This window comes from Citrus sinensis, chromosome 2, assembly GCF_022201045.2.
Source record: "Citrus sinensis cultivar Valencia sweet orange chromosome 2, DVS_A1.0, whole genome shotgun sequence".
NCBI classification, from domain to species: domain Eukaryota; kingdom Viridiplantae; phylum Streptophyta; class Magnoliopsida; order Sapindales; family Rutaceae; genus Citrus; species Citrus sinensis.
Window position 1 is genome coordinate 1,183,682 of NC_068557.1, and position 20,897 is coordinate 1,204,578.

Here is a 20,897-nt window from a genome sequence, read left to right on the forward strand (position 1 = left end):
ATTGTTATTACATAAGGCAATTTTTATTAGTTTCCTATTCAATTAGGGTAATTGTTATTACATAAATATATAATGGGAATAGGAAACTATTCCCTAATTCAGTACGGCAAGTTATTGTCACATTATAAGTACCCGTGCAGAAAAAAAATTTGGTTCCATATATCGCACTGAAAAAAAAATGGAGCAATACGAAAAGATCAGGGAGCTTGGGTCAGGGAGTTACGGCGACGTGTTTCAGGCTCTTGATAAAAAGAGTGGTGAATTTGTTGCTGTCAAGAAATTGAAGAAGAAGATTTTTTCTTTGGACGAGAGCAGGAACCTGAAAGAAGTTAAATGTTTAAGGAAGATGAATAATCATCCCAACATTGTCAAATTGAGGAATCTTGTCAAAGAACACGAAGACGTATTCATTGTGTTCGAGTACATGGAATCTGATCTTCTAAAACTTATGAAAGAAAGAGCGGGTCAAAATTTCTCTGAAGATGAAGTCAGAAACTTGTGTTTCCAAGTGTTTCAAGGTCTCCATTACATGCACCGACAGGGTTATTTTCACCGTGACCTAAAGCCTTCCAACTTGCTTGTTTCGAAAGGTGTGATCAAGATAGGGGATCTTGGAATGGTGAAGGAAATTGATTCCAGTCTGCCGTGCACTGATTATGTTACAACTCGCTGGTATCGAGCTCCTGAAGTGTTACTTTTATCCGAGATATATGGACCTGAAGTGGATATGTGGGCGATGGGTGCTATTATGTTCGAGATGTTGAGTTTCAGGATTCTTTTTCCGGGAAAAAATTCAGCTGATCAAATTTACAGAATCTGCCAAGTGATTGGAAGGCCCACCGAGAATTCTTGGCCTCTTGGAATTCAACTCGCCAGCAATCTCAACTGGAAGTTCCCGCAGATGGGTGGTGTGAATCTGCGTGAGTTGTTACCATCAGCTAGTCGAGAATCCATCAGCTTGATTTCATGGCTTTGTTCCTGGAATCCACACATGAGGCCTACGGCTGCGGAAGCTTTGGAACATCCTTTCTTCCGGAGTTGCCATTTTGTTCCTCGATCGGTGCCTCTTCTTTGCAATAATTTTGAAGCCGTTGCGTTCCCTACTGCCACAGTCACAATGCAAGGACGTTCTTTGACATATTCTGAGGTACCGAATGATGGGCAATTATGTCCGTGCTTCAAATGTGAGATGCAAAGAACTAACAATGATCAATGGATCATCAACTCTGCCAAATCGGCAACCTCCATGATTTATAAAACTGGTCACGCGACTACAACTGAGATTTTGGCTTCCCGCATGCAACCATTGCAGCAGCTGATGATGTCGAGGCCTCCCGGATTTTGAAGAAAACGTTAAGGCTGGTTATTGTATTTGTACTTAGAAACCTAACCACGTACGTACTAATTGTACTGTCAAAGATTATTCAATGCATCGATATTCATCTCCTCAACTTCCCTATTACCTGTTACGTTGAATTCAATGAGTGTAAGTCCATAAGCAAATACATACACACGCGCGCGCACATACATACACACATACATATATACATACATACATACATACATATATACACACACACATATATTATTACATACATGTATGTATGTATATAAACCACTTCCTGAACAGCCTTTACAAAGGCTGCTAAGAATAGTTGGAAGTAGTTCACTGTACCCAAGCCTAATAATTTCATTTTGAATGAGTAATTCCGTATCGTTTGGAGTGCTGACGAGGTAACACCTCACTATAATGCAGTCATTAAAATATAAAGGGTAGCCATGCATCCTCTCAAAAGCTATAAGATTCCTGTAGAAAGGCTTTGTGTCATGAAAATATACCGTTAGAGATAGAATTTCCAGAATTCCTTGATTAAATTTAATGTCAAGTAGATTTTTGCTTGACACCGTTTGAAACTTGACTCCGGCTTGGTGAAGTTACTTTACACTGGGTATCTTTTGATCTTTCAATTCAATTATGGCACGCGGCTGGGATGGCGGAAGACAGAGTATAAGCAAGTCAACAAAATGCTGTGCTCTGAAAAAGTGGATTTCTAACAAGTTCTCCTGTATTGGAAGAAATTGAAGCATATCTGCACGGAACCAATAACAGGTAATTGCAATAAAGGGAATTTTTCTGTACAAGTCTGTTGGACCAAGATCAGCAAATAACCGATCTTGATCCCCCAAGATCCACTCGAATTAGCTTTAATCAAAGAACCAACTATGATCTACTAAAACTTTATGAAACCACAGATTCGAATCAACAGATAGCAAGCTTAAAGAAGAGCAAAAACAATCACACACGAACACACAAGAGTTATAGTGGTTCAGCCACCGAGTGACCTACATCCACTGTGAAAGAGAGAAAGAACTTTCACTGATTTGGTGTTTTCAAGATACATGCAATCTGAGAAACTGTCATACACTAAGGCTAGCCAAAACCGAGACCATGAAGCCTTATATACACGCCTAGATTGCTCTAGAAACAACCCCTAGAAGCCAGTGTTACATCCCTGGGTTTGTTAGTAACAAACCCAGAATTTTCCCGCTTCTATTAACGGCATTAACAGCTTTTTTTTTTTTTTTTTGTCTGAACCATGAGGTGGTTTTGAGTGAGCCCCAACTGTAAGAGGCATATTTAAGTCAGTACCACAATTTAGATTAATCTCTGCTCGCATCGGATCGGCCCGTAAGGGATAAAATACTGGCCAAAGTGGTGACTCCATACGAGAGCGGGGCTTGAACCCCTGACCTCTCTTAAGGAGTGAGAGTGACGAACCACTTACGCTAACCAATTTTGGTCGGCATTAACAGCTGTTTAAACCAGCCTCAAAAACACGTGTTGCAGCTTCATCCAAAACGCAGCCTTTCTTTGCCGTTTAGAATACGTGAAGTCATGTGCCTCAACATGTGCTTAACTTATTCACTTGGCTGATCTACCAGGCTTGTCATACGTCCCCCTTTTGCTACTCAACCGACATATCTTCCAATCTTGGAACACAAGATTGACATGTCATATTTAACCACAATTCCAGATTTGTTGTTCACTTCTCAACAAAGTCATTTTGATTGGTTGCTGTTTTGGCTACATTAAACAAGTCATTGAGGTCATTGAGAATGAATGGTGGAAGCCGATTTTCTAGCAGCAGAGAGTCGTGCCGTATTTCCAAGTACAAATTCGATTTTCCAATTATGCGATCATCGTCAGTTCTCAAATAAGGTTCAAAATATCTAAGAAAGAGCTCAATGAGAAAGACAGCATCCACTAAAACCATTTTTGCCAACTCATTGCAATTAAGAGGAATGGTTTCTGCATAAGAATTGCGCAATTTTGGTTCCCTTTCCTTAATAAATGCAAAGAAACTTGCCATGCGTACCTTAGTTGTTGAAGAAAGTATGTTAGGTATCCTTTTTTGTGCTCTTCCATGGCTTTTAGGTGTTCCTTTCCATGATGAAACGGGCCAATTGAGATCATTTTTTAGTGTAATCACTTGGATGTAGACGCCGCGTGTCTCAGGAACTCTGTAGATGGAACACTTTCCGGATAAGGGATGCAATGGCTTCAGTTCCCTACTGAAAGAATCTGCTAATTTCTCCACTTCAATTGATACATGCTCTTGAGCTTGCTCCCTATCATCCGCATATATTCAATCGGTTGCTAAAAGAAGAATAATGAAATAAACAACACTCACTTGGAAAAATTTTAGTTGGGTGCTCAGCTCATTTTCTATCCGCTCCTTGCCAAGTGTATGTTTCAAGAAATTTTGATAATATTGATACACATATATTTATAATGAATGGATAAGGAGTAATCCTTCAAGAACACCAAAAATATATCAACATAGTGTGTGTATAAATTAATTAGATAATTAACACAAAAGTTAAGACAAAAAAATTGAATACTCACATCGCTTTCTGTGTGACCTCTGTATTAGTTGTGGATGAACAAACACAATGATATATATGATCGATCTAGTCCACTGTATAAATTGGTTTATATATATATATATATATATGGAGTGAGAGCGAGAGAGAGAGAGAGATTCGAATAAATTCATATTGAACATCAATTCCTTTCTTCAGACATAGCACTTCTCTTGTCCTTTATGGAATCTCTTTCACTAAAGTCAAAAGTGTTGGCTTTATTGATTCCAATTTAATGAGATGCATGCTTTAAGCATTATTATTGAAATCGTTTAAAATTACGAAAAAGAAAGTCGAGAACAATGATTATACTTGCCGTTAGAGAAATCGTTTGACACAATAGTACGAGAAGTACGGAAGCAAGCCCCTGTGAATTTTAGGTGGACCTCATGCCTTGTATCAGACGAGAAGCAATGACAAAGGACAAATGTACAAAATTGGGATCTGAATAATGACATATGTATATTAATATATACAATAAAATTAATTGAAGTAAATGATTTGTTTATTAGCCCTTTTGCCATATTTTTGTCCTCAATTTGTACACATCCAATCTAATTTAGCACAACTAAATTGTCTAGTAATATAGTGTAAGTCCACTCGTATAAGAGTTAGGTAAATCATTGAAAGAAAATCTAAAACTGAAGATTGCCAAGGCTTAGTGATCATAATAGTAGCCCAAAAATTTTGATTTATCTTGTCTTGAATATTCTCTCAATTAAATGACACTTCTATCAAATGTGCAAATGTTTCATTATGAGAGGATCTTCTTCAACTTATTTAAGACGCCTTGCATCATAATAATAGGTCATCATAGTAGGTTTTACTATTTGATACCATACATATTATACATACTAGAGCTTCTTGGGGGGAAAAAAATCAACAGGTGCCTATAGATTTCTAAATACTTAAATAAAAATAAAACTTTGAAAAAAAATAATAACAACCACCACATATCTAAACCTATAGAGAGAAATTTGTTCTTAAACGAAAGCAAATTAGAAGATCTAATAAAATAAAGAATCATTTGCTTTTCCGACAGTGAGAGCCAAAGCAAGTTCGGTTCGTAAGAGGAAGCTGAGAAAGGAGGGAGAAGTTGAGGGTGAGGAAATGATTTGGTAGGCTCCACACGATTAGTGACAAGATTATATAAAAGCTTTGAAGAGTGAGCGTTTGAAGAGAAGATTTCTTAGTTTGATCATTTATACAATACTTCCTTTATATGTACAACAGAGTGATCATTGAAAAGAAAATTAAAATGACATGAATTATTCAAGAAAAAAAGAAGGGACTAATTGGGTAATCTTTCATTTGCAATTTATCTCCATGATTTCCTCAATGAACTAGCCGTTTGAGGACTCTGTTGATTTGTCTTGATTGTCTTCTTTAAGAATGATTGAAAGACCTTAGCTAAAGCAATGCAAAATGCCATATTTAATTCAGCAAGATTGTTTCCGTGAGTGTTACTTTGAATTCTGACATTATCAGCTATTTGGCTTTTTTTATTATTATTTTTTGGAAAAATATCCACCGTCCATCCGTTTTTTACAACTTTTTCAAAAATATACAATTCCTTCTTTTTTTTTTTGGAATCCACCTAAAGGTATATTTTGTTTCACTTTTCCACTTCCGTTTGGAATCTATTAAGAAAACTAACGGAAACTTAAAAAAATGACCATTTTACCCCCAAACCTAAAAAATGCTAAAAATAATCAGATTTAATGATGAATACCATTATTGGTACGTTAATGAAGTACAAAAAAAAATCTTAACCACTAGAGATTATAACTCAATGAATAATAAAACTCTACTTATCTTAAATTTAATTGATAGTTTGCGAGATTGGACTATTTTTAATACTACTGTTATAATTTAGCATTCTAATTAGAGACATATTTAAAAAAAAAACTGCATTTGATGGTTGTGGAATTAATTTCTTTATTGACCAATGGGAAAAATAATTAGATTTAATCTGATTATTTTTGGTAATTTTTAAGGTGAAATTGTAATTTCCGTTTTGAGGGGTAAAATGGTCATTTTTTAAAGTTTCCGTTAGTTTTCTTAACGGATTCCAAACGGAAGTGGAAAAGTGAAACAAAATGTAATTTTAGGTGGATTCCAGCCAAAAAAAAAGAAAGAATTGTGTATTTTTGAAAAAGTTAGAAAAAACGGGTGGACGGTAGATATTTTTTCTTATTTTTTTAACAAAGAAAATTAAATTTCTTTGCACCCAAATCATAATTTATGCTCTTTCAATGTACCCTAAAGAGGTTCAAAAACAAAAAACAAAAAGGAGAAAAACAAGGAAAAACTTATAAAAGAAGCTATTTGGCTTTGGGAAAAAAAAAAAAAAACACAGGAGAAAGAGATGACACACGTATATTTCTTGGAATTCATTCAACACGTGCATTATAATTCGATTGGATAGAAGGTAAATATGACAAGAATTCAAATTTGTTAAATATGTTTCACTCTAAAGAAATTCTAATTTAATTAAAGATGAATCAATTAAAAAAAAAAGTGTCGAACAATCATAGACAGAAAAAGTAGGAGAATAATTTTATTAAAAATTTAAAAGACAAAAAATGTTATTGAGATCACAACCTTATTCATAGTAGACTACAAATTACCAACATAAGGAACACCCAAAAAAAGAAAAAAAAAAAGAAAAAAGAAAACACACACACTCACATACAAATACACAGACATTAGATATACAATAACTTCACCATGGCAAAGTTGAGTATATTCTTGCATAAAATCATATCTCAGTTAAGGAATTAACTGCCCTGCAGTTCTTCCTAATCTCACCATTAGTCCCGGTGAGTGGACTTACATTCCCCATTTTGATCATAGAATTAACAAAATTAGCAAAGAAAAGATTTGAGTTGCTGCTATAGCTTTCAACAAGACTCTTAGTAGTTGATTTGGCCTCATCACTAGAGTATAGAATTTGATCAGAACTAAGAAGGCCCTTATTGTTGATCAAGTTCTGGAAGTAATGGTTGTCAAATAGATCAATCGAGTTCCGATCAAGCGGCGCCGTATTGTTTCCGTCACCGTTAGCACATAGGCTCCGCAATTCGGACACCAAGCTTGTGTCCATTGTAGCGTCTGGAGCACCTGTCCCTGAGAAGTTGGATAGTCTATTGCTGAAGAAGGCACATTTTGCGAGTCCAATTGTATGAGCACCACCTGCACATAAACATTAAAATTACCGAGCTCGCACATTATGGGAGTTCAAAATGGGGTCCTGAGATTCCTAATGCAAACTTTTGGGATATGTTTCAAACATTGAGAAAATTTCGGATAGATGAACGATAATTTTCTTATTTTAATAAATAAAAAATTTAAAAGTAAAAATATAATAGTCAAAAACGGGTAATATATGGCCGAATTTTAAAAAATTGAGTTTGACACGAGCACAATTTGAGGTATGAACGATGAGTTGACTCAATCTACACTTTTTAAATATTATAATATAAACACATGTCTCACGAGATCTTTTAAATAAGTTAAACTAGTAGAGGAGCCAAATTTATATAGAATGTCATTACTTTACAATTTAAAGTGACCCCGAATGAAGGCTAATTAGTTATGATGATTTGATACAAATATATGGTGATAGAGAGGTCAAATAAATTACCTGACAAGGACACTAAGTCTGTAATATTTAGACCCACGGCTGCAAACTTGGCAGTGAGAATGTTTAGCCCCTCAAATGGTGAAGGAAGAGCATTGGCACCTGTCTGGTTTGCCACCAGTCCATCTCTTCTTCCCAGCAGAACTTTCCATGTAGGTCCTCCACTCTGCAAAATATTGTCATAGTATTTGTATAAGTAAAAGTTAACCTCATAAAGTTCAAATATAAAGAGAAAATTTTAATTTTCTCATATCATTAGAATATGAAAAAAGAAAATTCTTTATCTATTAATTGGTAGAATCCTGTGAACTAAGATGACTTAGTCCCTACTTGATAATTTAGTTCAGATCTATCTTTTAAGACACAATACTATAGTATTTGGTAAACAATTGTTGTAGTGACTTTAAAATTAAGTTAATTTTGTCTCAAATTATTATGATGAAAATTTTATAATATCTCTATTGTTTTTGTCAAAATTATTATTGAAAATCATATTTATTATATATTATCAACTTTTATTCTATAGTTACTACTTTTTTCTATAGTGGCTGTGGCTTAAAAAATATGAAATCCCAATATCAAACAAGGTCTCAAGTTTCTCATGTCTCTATTTCTTTTAGTCCCATGGAATCTATATGAGAAGAACAATTAATCAACCAACTTACCAAGAGCACTGAATCTCTTGCAGCTATGGCTAAAATATCAGCGCATGATACAACTCCACTGCATTGACGTTCCACAGCAGTTTTTATTGCGTCAATAACTTCAAATCCTCGTGCTGAGTTCCGGTTAGGCGCGGCAAACTTCTCACTGTCACTTCCATCCAATAACACTGATGCATCACAACCCTATAACAAAGAAGGAGATCAAGTTTATGATAATTATAATTACCAAATGATGAATAATTTAGGGAAAAAATGATAGTAAAATTAAAGATACATAAATTTTATTTATTCATAAACTAGTGTACAGTATACTATACTTTTAGCCGTGCAATGCAAGATTAAAGCTGCTTGAACTGAGAATATATAAGCACTTGATCCAAAAAAGAATAAAAATGAAACTATAATATGTTAGTCTTGACTCATGAATTAAACTGAAAAATAATTTTTAAGTTTGGTATATCATTCGTTCTTTTTTACAAGTCTTCTTGAGATATGTCACGTAAATTAAATCCAAACAACTCATACAATTATGTGCAAATTATATTTAATTTGTATTCGAAAATATTCGAGCAGGAGACATTTAGGTCAAATATATATGCTGTGGATCATACTGAACTACCACTTTGACTTAATAATAGTATAAGCTTAAAGGCAGGTGCCCAACAATCTACAGTAACTTTTGAACACTTAAGATATATGCTTGGCACATCAATCTAAAGATTTAAGAAAAACGTTACTAATGATACTACAATAAGCATTTCAAAGCCTAAACTCACATTAACGAAGCAATCATGGAAATGAAGTCGGATCAAAGAGGCTGCCATTCTCATTTCAACTTTGATTGCTTTCTGAACTTCTCTCCTCACAATTTGAAGGACATTTGGGCACGTTTTCGAGTAAAAATTAGTACTTAGTTGAGACTTAACACCTAGACACAACACAAAGAAAATCGCGAAGAGAAAATGACCACCGAACTTCGTAAATGACCTATTCATTGTTTCTACAATGACCAAACTAGTTAGCCAGCTACCTAGCTACCACACAAGAGAAGTGTTAGGGACGAGATTGATATGCTAGGAGAAAGCTCTTGAAGTTCTATTTATAGCAAAAAACTTGGTCATTATTTAGTGATTTTGTATTCCATTATTACATGTGCAACATGTACACTTGTTGATAATTTATAGCTAATAAGATTTGTGGCGATGATGTATGGCGGCTGTAGCATATTGATGATCAGGTAGAATTTTTTTTTTTTTTTTCACCAAGAAACTGAGACTTTTGTCTTTTAAAAAAAATTATTTGAGTCCTTTGTAAATTTTTAAAATATTATTTATTTCTGTCGTTCAATTAATTTTGCTAAACAACGCGGAAGTTTCGTTCCTTTTGCCTCAATAAAAATAAAAGTATCCTTCTCCTATTTCGTAATTCTAGTGCATTACTTGATTTTTAAATTGCCTTGGATGGATGGAATCGATAGAATTGTGGGTTCATAGTTATCACATTGCATATAATATAAATTCTTAGTGCAAATTCATGCATCAAGACACACCATTATAAGCACTAAATATTAGATCATTTGAAGTACAGAAGAAGCCTAATCACTTTTTGCTTCCACTTTAAGGAGGTATAAGTTTGTGAATTATGCAAGCGTGAATGGCACTTAGACAAGTAAGACGTAATCCTACGGATGGAATTTATTATATATAATTGTTTCGTAAAAGTTATTAAACTTTCTTAAGATTAAACTTAATATTCAATTAAAGTGTTGCTAATTGCTGAGAAAGTTGATAATAGATTGTTGCTCACAGTTGAATGCTGTGTTGGATCCATTATGTTTATTCTGTTAATTAGGTCGTTTTGTCTTTAAGTAACTAATTAATTTGCTTTTCTATTTAGCTGTAATGAAACAAAGTTTCAATGTGTGCGCGTGTGTGTGTGTATTGAGTGCCTCAACTTATATATTTTTAATTGACTGCAAGGAGCTTGTTCTCTCTTCGCAATTGAATATTGATCACTTTACATCAATTCTATTGGACTTGATTACAAATGTCTATTATAAAATACATATAGCTGAATATTTCAGCTATTATTAATTTCTAAAATAGAATGGAACAAAAAATCTATCAGTTCTTTTTTTGGCCGGGGGTGGTTAACATTACCTTAAAATCTGCCTTTCTAGATTAACTCTATGACCATGTAGTTTGGAACTCTTATGTCAAATATGGGTTGGCTTGTTTCATGTCTTAGCTGCAAAGATTCTGAATATTCTTTCAAATACTTAAGTACTTACCTTACTTTAAATTAATTGTAAACTTAAATAAAATTATCATCATTTATCCCAAAATAGATTATGGTTAGTTATTACTTTTCGAGATCTGAGTGGTTTTCAAGTAGTATTTTTTTTGCTGACCACTTGAATTCGAATCTTGAGAGAGATATGAATTAAAAAATTAATTTAGAAATCACTCATCCCTACCTTCAATATGATATGTGATTTCATTATCTAATGTTACATTATGGGGAAATTTTAAAAAAATATAAATAAGAATTCCCTAATTTCTTCATTAAACATACTTTACAAGAGAATTACACCACCCTTGAACATAATACGAATTGTTTTTGAAAATGGGCTTTGTTAAAGCCCGGAGGCTAACCAAATTAAATCCAGCCCATTTATCTCTTAATTGCAATACTATAACCAAGGATAACACATTCTGAAGCGCCACGTGTCACAAACCGAAAGACTCCTCTGGATTCTCTTAATTTGTGGAAGATCACTAGTAACGGTTTGTGTCTGTTTTCCGTTATTATTAACAACAAAACTACCAAAAATTATCAAGTACTTGAAGGAAAAAATATAGCTGCTCACGAAAATGGCTCTTAAATTTCATATAACAAATGTTAACTTCCATTTTTGCGCATGCTCATCATCATTCAGTCGATCAACTCTTGCTTTCAGCTCTTCAAAGCTCTCTAATTGCTCCCAAAATCGTACAAATGGTCTTGTTGCTCAATCTTCACTCACTGACCAGCAGCAATTGGCTTTCACAGGGGAAGAAAATCAACTGATCGATGCCCTTATTGGTATCCAAGGCCGAGGCCGGTCAGCTTCTGCTCGGCAACTCAATGTATGAACTATAAAGTAAAATTGATATGCATTTGCTTTTGCATATGAATTTAATTTTGTGGGATTATTTTGAATTAATTAGAAGTTTTGTAGGATGTTGAATGTGCAGTGAAAGTTCTTGAAGGCTTACAGGGCGTGCCTGATCCTGTAAGTTATGATCAATTTTGGATTTTTTTTTTTTTAGTGGGATTATTGTTCGTAGTGTTAATTGATTCTTGATTGATCAAAATCTTTGTTGATTTTGATAAGGCTTTGTGAATGATGTGATAATTAACAATTTGGTCTTTAGATTTTGCTAAAAACTTATAGTTACTATTATTATGCCCTTACCTATTAGCTTAAGCTTTTGGGTCGATCATTTTCTCTGTCATGTCCTGTACGTATAGATTATTTCAATTATTTTTTCAATTTCCTGCTCACTTTCTTGCTTGTCTTTTGGCTCATCTATAAATTATTGTCTTAAGTCTTAGTCAATATTTCATACGAAAGCTCCTGTTAAGACTTGTCTTAAATACTATCATTCGGCTCTTACATTTAGCTTAAAATTTTTGGTCAAGTGGATTCTCTAAAGGAACTACTACATGTTTGAGTATCTGCAGACAGGGTCTAGTTTAATTGAAGGTCGTTGGCAACTAATGTTTACGACAAGACCTGGCACCGCATCTCCAATTCAGGTTAGGTGACCATGCAAATTGTAATTTATTCTGAGTAATGAAGGAAAAACCAAAGAAGATGACAAATTAGGCTTCATGTTTTTATTTCTGAGAAATGATCAAGCTGCAGTTCTTTATCTCCACTGATATTTGTCGATTGCTTTGTGTTTGATTGTAGAGAACGTTTGTGGGAGTTGAAACCTTTAGTGTATTTCAAGAGATAAGCCTTCGGACAAATGACCCCCGTGTATCAAATATTGTTAAATTCTCTGAAGCAATAGGCGAGCTGAAAGTCGAGGTAAAACAGCAGCATCTTTAATAGTTTGCAATATGATATTTGATTGGTTATGTGCTACAAGTATCATGATTTTGTACTGAAACGTAGCTGCTAGAAATCTCTATTTGAAGGTTTACATTCACTTGGTGCTTCCTTCATCATTTTTACATCTTTGCTGTTGAATAAGCTCATATTTGTACGAAGGATATGTTCTTTCAATTATGCATTCTTTTTTGGTCCGCAGGCAGCAGCATCAATTAAAGACGGGAAAAGAATCCTTTTCCAGTTTGATAAAGCAGCTTTTTCTTTCAAATTTTTACCGTTTAAGTTCCCTTATCCAGTGCCATTTCGGCTTCTTGGTGATGAAGCAAAAGGTTGGCTTGACACCACATATTTGTCGCCTTCTGGAAACCTTCGAATATCGAGAGGAAATAAGGTAAATAAGCACTCGGTTGGTTTGCCACCAATGACACCACCTGAGCAGCTTTGATCTTGCCTTCTCTGTTAGGAATTCAAGCAGAGAAGCACTTGCACATTTACCAAACAAATACACAAACCATTTTGGTTTAAAACTCCCCTTAAAGTGCTAAATATGCTAAGGATATCAGTAATGTCTATGTAGTGCAGGGCACCACATTTGTTCTGCAAAAGAAGACTGAACCAAGGCAAACACTGCTATCAGCCATTTCCACAGGAACACAAGTGGAACAAGTGAGACAGAAATCTGTTGTTTTACCGCCAGCATTCATATTTTCCTTTTGCTAACCTTTTGCATATCACAATGATGCAGGCAATCAATGAGTTTATCTCCTCAAATCAAAGTACAGCTGAAGAAGAACGAGAACTCTTAGAAGGAGAATGGCAGATGCTATGGAGTTCACAGGTCGTAGATAATTTATTTACATGTTACTAGCCGATTAAGAGCGTTCCAATTTGAAACAGATTGTAGTGACATGATAAAAAGAAAAAAAAATGGAAACAAAAATGAATAACCACTGAACATTAAACAACATTGTATGCTGCAGATGGAGACTGATAGCTGGATAGAGAATGCTGGCAATGGTCTTATGGGCAAGCAGGCAAGTGTACAAATAATTACAAGTCCCTCCTTTACCAAGTCAAATAATCCTTCTTTTCATTCTTTTGATCTTTTAGATCGTCAAGAAGAATGGTCAAATGAAGTTTGAGGTTGACATCTTACTTGGGTTCAAATTCTCAATGACTGGCACATATGCGTAAGTTCCCCAGCTATCTAGCACTGACCAAATAATTGTCTCACTATAGTGATTACCAGCTTGAAAACTATTCTAGGGTACAACTGGAGTTACAAAAACCATGCATACATGTTATCCAATTGTTCTGCAACTTTCCTACCCTAAGTATAACATTTCAAGTTAACTTGGTTATCACGTTATTATCCATCACTGGGTATTTTTAACAACCTCCAACAACCTTGCAAGAGGAACTAATATTATCTTACCCTTAACTACCAGAGCATTGTAAATATTAGGCATCTTGCCGGGGGGAAAGGCTACATCCAGTACCGGACCAATGATTTGAGCGATATGTCCTAGGTTTTTGTTTGCAAACGCGGAAACCCCAGGACCGGAAGTAGTAGGATTTATTCTCATAATAATAAAGTGAAAGATGTCAATTGTGTGAACCATTGACAGGAAATCAAGCACCAACACGTACAATGTGACAATGGATGATGCAGCCATCATATGCGGCGGATTTGGATATCCCATAAAAATGGAAACCAAGATCAACCTTCAGCTACTGTAAGATCCTACACGCTTTCCCTTTAATCTTCTGCATAACGATTATTTCATGCATTGCCAACTAATATGTGGCCTGCTGTATGCTCGATGGTTCGATATACGAATGAATGTTGCAGGTATAGCGATGACAAGATGAGAATTAGTAGAGGGTACAACAACATCCTGTTTGTGCACCTACGCACGGACGGATCCAACCAAAAGTGAAATGGAGGAATCGCTTTCTGAAAACGAATATCCACTTGAACATTCTTGTGCAGAACATTTTCCTCATTAATTATATGATAGCAAGTTCAAAATTGTGACCCCCACTTTCAGCCAGGCACTTAAAATTTGAAACATATTGTGTAACACTAATAAAACTGTTGAAAGAGAAGATGGGGGTAAAAAAAAAAAGAAAAGACAAGTCGATAATATAAACAATTCGTGACGCCGTCAAATTCAAAGATTGATCTCATTAGCTTCAACATGTCCGCACCGACCATTCCAGCAAACTTTACTCCTCCAATCAAGCATTAACCTTGAGCCCAGCCGGGAAAACACTGAGAAACCATTGCTGATATTCAAAATGACTCTGCATCAAAAAGTGTTAACAGACTACCACGCCAGGCAAAATCGCACTGGCCAATAGAGACCTTTCACCATTAATCCACAGGATATCACATCTCTCTTACAAATACCAAGCAACTGGCCCAAACACATTTTCCCTGCACCACACTTGCGCCAATGCATAACAAACGACTCTTATTATTAGTATATGGCTGATAATTAGTATATGCATAACTTGTCACAGAGACAAGACAGAATCTTACCAGCCATTATACTAATAATAATAAGAAGAAGAAGAAGAAGAAAAGTCAGCTGATAATTGCACAAAGTAGAGGTCAATGTGCATTTCTGTTCCTAGAACCTGTTTATGGAGGAAAAGAGCAAGCCATCTATTATCATTTGTAACGAGCGCAATCACATAATAGCTTGATCAATCATCATCAACACATTAACTACCTACCTCAATCTTGTAGCATAAAGCTGAAAAGCTTTTCATCTTGCCAACAAAGTTTGCTAGGTTGCTGATGTGCGAGATCTCCAGTTGACACTAGAGTTTTTCATTTCAAGTTTTTGCAACTCCCAAACTTGGCAAATAACTGAACCATCAGCTCCAATCAAGCATGACATCTTCCCCCATCCATCAGCAACTCCAAGGTTCTGGTAAACCTTTCTACGACTCAGGCTCAGGCTCAGGCATTAAGACAAGAAAAATATTATATGAGCCTGAAGTTTCAATTTCAACCAGCATGAAGAAAGACATTCAAACAAGAAAACAACTCTTATAAGTCTCTTATTCATTAATCCCATAAGCCACAATAGCGGAGCAACAGACTCATTCCAACTAAATCATGCAGACAGACAAACACTCAACCTGCATGAAGTCACTTGAGCAAATCTCAAAGCTGGACTGGGTTGCAAGTACACATCAGGCGTCAAGATACAAATTAAAATAACAAGAATCACGGGACGTGCAAAACTGGATTGACAATGCCAGAAAGCTTTGATAGTGACATGCTTCAAAGGTAAGTCTTTTCTTATCAACATAGCCGAATCTTTAAAGCTGAAGATAAAGCATTTGTTAAAAAAAACAAAAGAAAGAAAGAAAGAATCATCTCATTTTTTCAATTAAATAGATACGGAGAATCTACGGAGGTATTGTAGACAAACAAATCCAAAACAAACTCAAAGAACTGATAAGCTAAGCAGAAGGAATGAACCATCGCCGAGATTACCCACTTCCTTATGTTCCTGGCTTTTTCCTGACAGAAGGGGTCAAACACTCCTGCTTCATCTACTTAATTAGCTGAATATCAAAGGACAAGGATAAAGAGAGAACAAAACATGAGAAAAAACTAGAGCTGACCCCAGTCCAACATTCTGAATTTCAACAATTCAAATTCTCCCTTAATCTCAAGATTCCAGAGACAAAATCCAGATAATTAGTCTCATCTAAAAATATAAGAATAATAGCAAACCACCTCCACCAGAATCAGAAGTTTACCAGCCAGCAAAGTGGCAGAGCAACCAATCAACCAACAATTTGAAATACACGATACACTCCCAACTTGTTTCATATCCAGATCTACATGTACGACCAAAATCAGGAAAACCACTCTCCATAGAATAATAAAAGTATTACAGTTGAACTGATTATAAAACTTACTGGTTAACCAATTTCCTTCATGCAACTACCACAAACAAAATTAAGGGGCATAAATTAATAGATAGGAGACGAACAAATTATAGCGCAGAAGCACCACGTGTTATCAGAAACATATGTAGAAAAGAGGATAGCATAGTAGAAAGAAGAAACAGGAGCTGAAAAAAATACATAACCATAAATCCAAGTAAATAAGAACTAAAGTTTTTTTGGAATTAAACAAAAGAAATCCCAGTACATAATGGTCATTGAATTATCTTGTACATTCAAATGGCTTCATTGAGATGCGAACATACAGATATACGCCTTCAACAGAAACTTGTCTATCCTATTAGGAAAAAGAGGATTAAGAAAGAAAACTCGAAAAAGAAAAGAAACAAAGAAATTAGAGACTACTCACTACCTAAGTCTACAAGGGTAAAGAATGGAGAACCAATCCTAGTCTTCCTCTCTTACCCTGTAAGACAGAACAAAAACAAAAGAAAATACAAATAGAAAACTAAAGCACTATTTACATAGAGCGCATATATCCATAAGCTGCACAAAATGTTCCAATTAATATCTAGCCAGAGAGAGACTTACTTAAGGCAGGACAATCACTTTAGTCCCTGCCATCAATGCTCTTCTCTATGCTCACTCTTCCTCCTTGCACCCATTTCTTCAACAGCCATGTTGACTCCGTCTTCTTCAATATCTGTCACTTCTTTCTGTTCATACTTAGATTCATCTTAGTCCCTGCCATCAATGCTCTTCACCATGCTTAATCATTCCTCCTTGCACTCTTTCTTCTGCAGCCACATTGACTCCATCTTCTTCAAAATCTTTCACTGTTTGTCTCTGTCCATCCCTGGACTCATCTCTCAGACCCATTTCATTATCCATATCTTCAATCTTTTTCCGGTCATCCTCCTTTGCAAGACTATCATCATTAACCAGCTCACTCCTAACAATGACTTCTTCTTTCTTTGCTTCATTTGGTAGGGTATCCTCCATACAAACATCTTCGTTGTTGTTCTCTTCCTTATTTTCACGGACATCAGCAGACCCATTTTCACTCTCATTCTCTGACCCACTTTCCACAATCCCCTCATTAGCATCCTCCACACCTACACAACTTTGATGTTGATGATGATCATTTTGTCTCTCAAGGAACTGCATCCTTCTCCTCAATCAGCCATTCCCTTTCCATCAAAAACAACCTCTCTTTAAGTGTCAAATTTTCTTCCTCCAATTGAGCAATATGACTATCCTGATCATCTACCCTATTCTCCAAAACGTTGTTATAGTCTCCACCAACACCACTGTTATAGTTCGGATAAATCATTTCAAAACCGACTCAAATCATGATCCAGTCTCCTCTCAACTTCAACATGCTCCTCCACATCACTCTCACTCGACCCATTCGCCTCGTCTCATCTTCATCCTCATGTTCATTGCCGATCTCAACCTAATCAACCCCTTCATCGAACCATACCCATCAACACCCCACTCCTCCTTCGCCATATCACCCAACACCTCCCTTGATGGCGAAAATATTGGAGTGGGCAGAACTGCTGGCGTTACCGGGCAAGGAGATACCAATGATGCAATTCCCCCAGACTTTTTTGCCCTAATAATAAATGATGTAGTGTTACGAGGGGCATAAGGTGCAAACCTATTATTATTGTTATTAAACTTCTTCTTATTAGGGTAAAATTTCCTGGTCTTTTGTCTGTTTTGGGACTGCAATTCATGCAAAGCTGGAGGATTGTACCCCTGAGCACTACCCTGACCAGCACCCATTCCCATCTGTTTATTCCTCTTATCAGTAATCTTTTTTCCCTTCCAATTATTATTACTATTATTACTACTATTTCTCGGTTTCGAAGGACCAAAGTTACCGATTTTACTAGGGTTTTGCTGCAAAAGAGGCCAAGGCTGTTGCTTGTTGGTGTTGCCGTAGCCACGATTCAACATCAACGGTTGAGATTGAACCGCCAACGGAGGCTGTTGACTCATCACCTGAAAATTTTGACTGACTGACTTATAAGATTCAATAATTATTATTAGGGTTATAGTAATAAATTCGTTGATTCTCCAACGATTGATCATTTACCTGCTGCGGCGGAGCAAGCGGCGGAGGCAGCGGCTGATTCATGATCGGAGCCTTGATTGATCATCATCTGCGATTGTTGATCGTTCATAATTTTTTTTATGCTGTGTTTTTTTTCCCCAAAAAACCCTAACCCTATTTTAATTTTTTTATTTTGATTTCGTCGATTCTCGAAAATGTTCAATTTGAGATCTGAGGAAATCTCTGAATTTTTTTTTTCTCTTTCTTTTCTTTTTTCACTCGTTTGTTTGTTTGCGAATTACGGGCTCGTTGGGGGTTTTATATAGTGGAGATGAAACGACATGGACGGCTGGATGATGCGGAGTGGGAATCGACGGTTGTGATTTTATTTACGTGTTGGAGAAGGAGTAGGACAAAGGGTACACGTGGAGAGCTGGAGTCGGTTCGGAAGAAGGTCGGTTCTGTTGCGTTGATTAGACAAATTGTAATTTTCTAATTTTGATTTCATGTGTATGTACAAAAAAAAATTAATTTTACAAATTATATACGGGAGCCCCTATATTACAATTAATATAACATACACACTCAATAACAACCACATAAATGATGGACCCACATAATTTGTGTGGTTGTTGTATGAGTGTGTATGATTACATTAATTGTAACATAGCATTTGGCATTATATCTTTCTTTATCTATTTCTCACAATAACGAAAGGACTTGAACCCTCCTCACCTTATCAATAATGAATTATTTTTTGGGTATTCATAGTATAATAATATTATGATTGAAAATTTGGGTAATTAGATTATGAATTTTTAGCTAATCATATTTTAGTAACTTGATGAAATTGTTGTTTCTTGTTTTGAATGCGTTTAGGCAGAGAGATATATTTCAACATAATTGAAATAAAAATTATTTTCATGTACAAACAATGCACATTAAAGGATTTAAACATCTGCTCATGTGTAGGAATAAAGAAGGTTCACGTTGGGTGATGCACAATTTGACAAAAGATTCAGCATGAACCCAAACAAATTATTCCACTTTCTTCAAAGAATTCATTCCTTCTTCATGGAGAGAGACTTTTGTAGTTAGGTAACCGTCCACGAGGAGGATTGATTAAGGAATAAAACATGGTCAAGGATAAAGTTACAAGATGAAAAGAAGAGGAATTAAATTAGGAGTATGGGCCTGCAAAGAACTTCCATTCGAAGGAGTAAGGTAAATATTTTTTTATCTTTTGAATTTAGATAGACTCAAGTCTTGTTGACGAAAAAGTTTAATTATGATATAAAGTTGTCTTAGAGATTGTTTGTTATATGTATGAAGTCTGAAATTTTATTAATTTTAGATATTTTTTTTTAAATATACTTGTTTGATTTTTGGAACTTATGTCTGATTTTAAGACATTTACATCTGAATAGAAAAAGTAAACTTTTGTGACTTTTATCTGAATATCTTTGTAAAATAATTTATTTCTTAAACTATAAAATCTAATCCTCTTTTTTTGTATTAATTTACAAGGATATAAATGTCAAATAACCAAATTTAAGATGTTTTTTATTGTGAAAATAAACAAGATGCCACTTATATCATATATTTTAAAAAGAAAAATAAACATATCATTCATATTTTTGTAATTAGATCCATTCAAACTTTAAAAAAATTCAGACTCATTTAAATTAAAAAAAAAAAACAAACGCTACCTTAAAATAAGAAAATCTTTATTGGAAACAACCCATCAAATTATCATAACAGCGTGATGTGACCATTTCAATTTTAATTTACTATCATGTCATAAACTTGATTCAGCTCTCCTAATTTAATTTTTCCTAATCTTTGAAAAAGATTTGAATTTGCATTCAGAAAATTGCAAGGCTAAGATTAAATTATTTACAATTTTTCCTATTTAAACACCAATATCTAACGTTTTTAGGTTAATTGAAATTGAACACTAATGGAAGTTTAAACTTCTTTTCTGGCTTCTAAGTTTATCGTTTCTCAAACTCGTATAAAAACTGCACTTCTTCTTCAGGCGTGTGGAAATTGAATTGAGTAAAAAACCACAACAATGAAATTATCGACATGCCAACCTTTGAAGAAAAGAAAACTCTGGCTAGTTAGAATGTTAGATTCTGATCCTTATTCTTATTTTTTAAAAGTTTAATTTGGTTCTCCTTTTTCATTCTTTGTTTGATCTCGGTACCTTTAATAGCAAAGAAGCCGATCTAACCATTTTGAATTGAAAACTTTGCATCCTTTTTCCTAGTTTTCTGATTCTCAAAATTTATTTATAAGAAAAGAGGGGAGAAAGATCTTAAAATTCGATTTAACTCTAATATTTATTTACGATACCCAAGATGATTATTAAAAAAAAAAATCACTAAAGAAAGAGAAAAAATTACCCTAGTTTTTTTTAAGCCTTTTTTGTTATTCTTTTGTAAGACTATTGCCTGAAAAAAAAAAAAAAAGATGAGAAAGAAGATACTCACATGGAACTGGCTTCTTTTAGTTAGCAATTTCTATCAGTTTTGTACAAACTGATGTGGCATGATAAGATTGGTT

At 34.9% G+C, this 20,897-nt stretch overlaps 4 protein-coding genes across 4 annotated transcripts; 2 read left to right on the plus strand and 2 right to left on the minus strand.

The window, feature by feature from the left end:
• Nucleotides 1–178: 178 nt before the first annotated feature.
• Nucleotides 179–1,345, plus strand: LOC102607033 (cyclin-dependent kinase F-4-like). Its single transcript, XM_006492666.2, has one exon. The coding sequence runs from the start codon at nucleotides 179–181 to the stop codon at nucleotides 1,343–1,345; it is 1,167 nt and encodes a 388-aa protein (XP_006492729.2).
• A 5,026-nt stretch (nucleotides 1,346–6,371) lies between these two features.
• On the minus strand, nucleotides 6,372–9,282 carry LOC102606736 (peroxidase 59). The gene is made up of 4 exons (XM_006492665.3): nucleotides 9,009–9,282; nucleotides 8,233–8,415; nucleotides 7,571–7,733; nucleotides 6,372–7,119 (listed from the first exon to the last, which is right to left on the minus strand). Exons 1-4 carry the CDS (start codon nucleotides 9,225–9,227, stop codon nucleotides 6,686–6,688), a joined length of 999 nt encoding a protein of 332 aa, XP_006492728.2. The 5' UTR covers nucleotides 9,228–9,282; the 3' UTR covers nucleotides 6,372–6,685.
• Nucleotides 9,283–10,955: 1,673 nt separating this feature from the next.
• On the plus strand, nucleotides 10,956–14,468 carry LOC102612843 (probable plastid-lipid-associated protein 12, chloroplastic). The gene is made up of 11 exons (XM_006492605.4): nucleotides 10,956–11,360; nucleotides 11,453–11,506; nucleotides 11,959–12,033; nucleotides 12,191–12,310; nucleotides 12,534–12,725; nucleotides 12,917–13,000; nucleotides 13,080–13,172; nucleotides 13,315–13,368; nucleotides 13,445–13,524; nucleotides 13,963–14,070; nucleotides 14,187–14,468. Exons 1-11 carry the CDS (start codon nucleotides 11,106–11,108, stop codon nucleotides 14,272–14,274), a joined length of 1,203 nt encoding a protein of 400 aa, XP_006492668.1. The 5' UTR covers nucleotides 10,956–11,105; the 3' UTR covers nucleotides 14,275–14,468.
• A 1,996-nt stretch (nucleotides 14,469–16,464) lies between these two features.
• On the minus strand, nucleotides 16,465–18,635 carry LOC102613141 (uncharacterized). Its single transcript, XM_006492606.4, is given in 6 exon segments — nucleotides 16,465–17,453; nucleotides 17,455–17,606; nucleotides 17,608–17,685; nucleotides 17,688–17,716; nucleotides 17,719–18,277; nucleotides 18,372–18,635. Coding segments are annotated over 6 exon segments (1,296 nt in total). The 5' UTR covers nucleotides 18,414–18,635; the 3' UTR covers nucleotides 16,465–17,017.
• Between the last annotated feature and the right edge of the window lie 2,262 nt (nucleotides 18,636–20,897).

Coding starts and splice junctions, on each gene's coding strand:
- LOC102606736 (XM_006492665.3), bottom strand. CDS start 9,227: ATGAATAGGTCATTTACGAAGTTCGGTGGTCATTTTCTCTTCGCGATT. Junction 8,416..9,008: donor TCCATGATTGCTTCGTTAAT/GTGAGTTTAGGC, acceptor TCTTTGTTATAG/GGTTGTGATGCATCAGTGTT. Junction 7,120..7,570: donor AGACTTAGTGTCCTTGTCAG/GTAATTTATTTG, acceptor GTTTATGTGCAG/GTGGTGCTCATACAATTGGA.
- LOC102612843 (XM_006492605.4), top strand. CDS start 11,106: ATGGCTCTTAAATTTCATATAACAAATGTTAACTTCCATTTTTGCGCA. Junction 11,361..11,452: donor CTTCTGCTCGGCAACTCAAT/GTATGAACTATA, acceptor GAAGTTTTGTAG/GATGTTGAATGTGCAGTGAA. Junction 12,034..12,190: donor GCACCGCATCTCCAATTCAG/GTTAGGTGACCA, acceptor GTTTGATTGTAG/AGAACGTTTGTGGGAGTTGA.
- LOC102607033 (XM_006492666.2), top strand. CDS start 179: ATGGAGCAATACGAAAAGATCAGGGAGCTTGGGTCAGGGAGTTACGGC.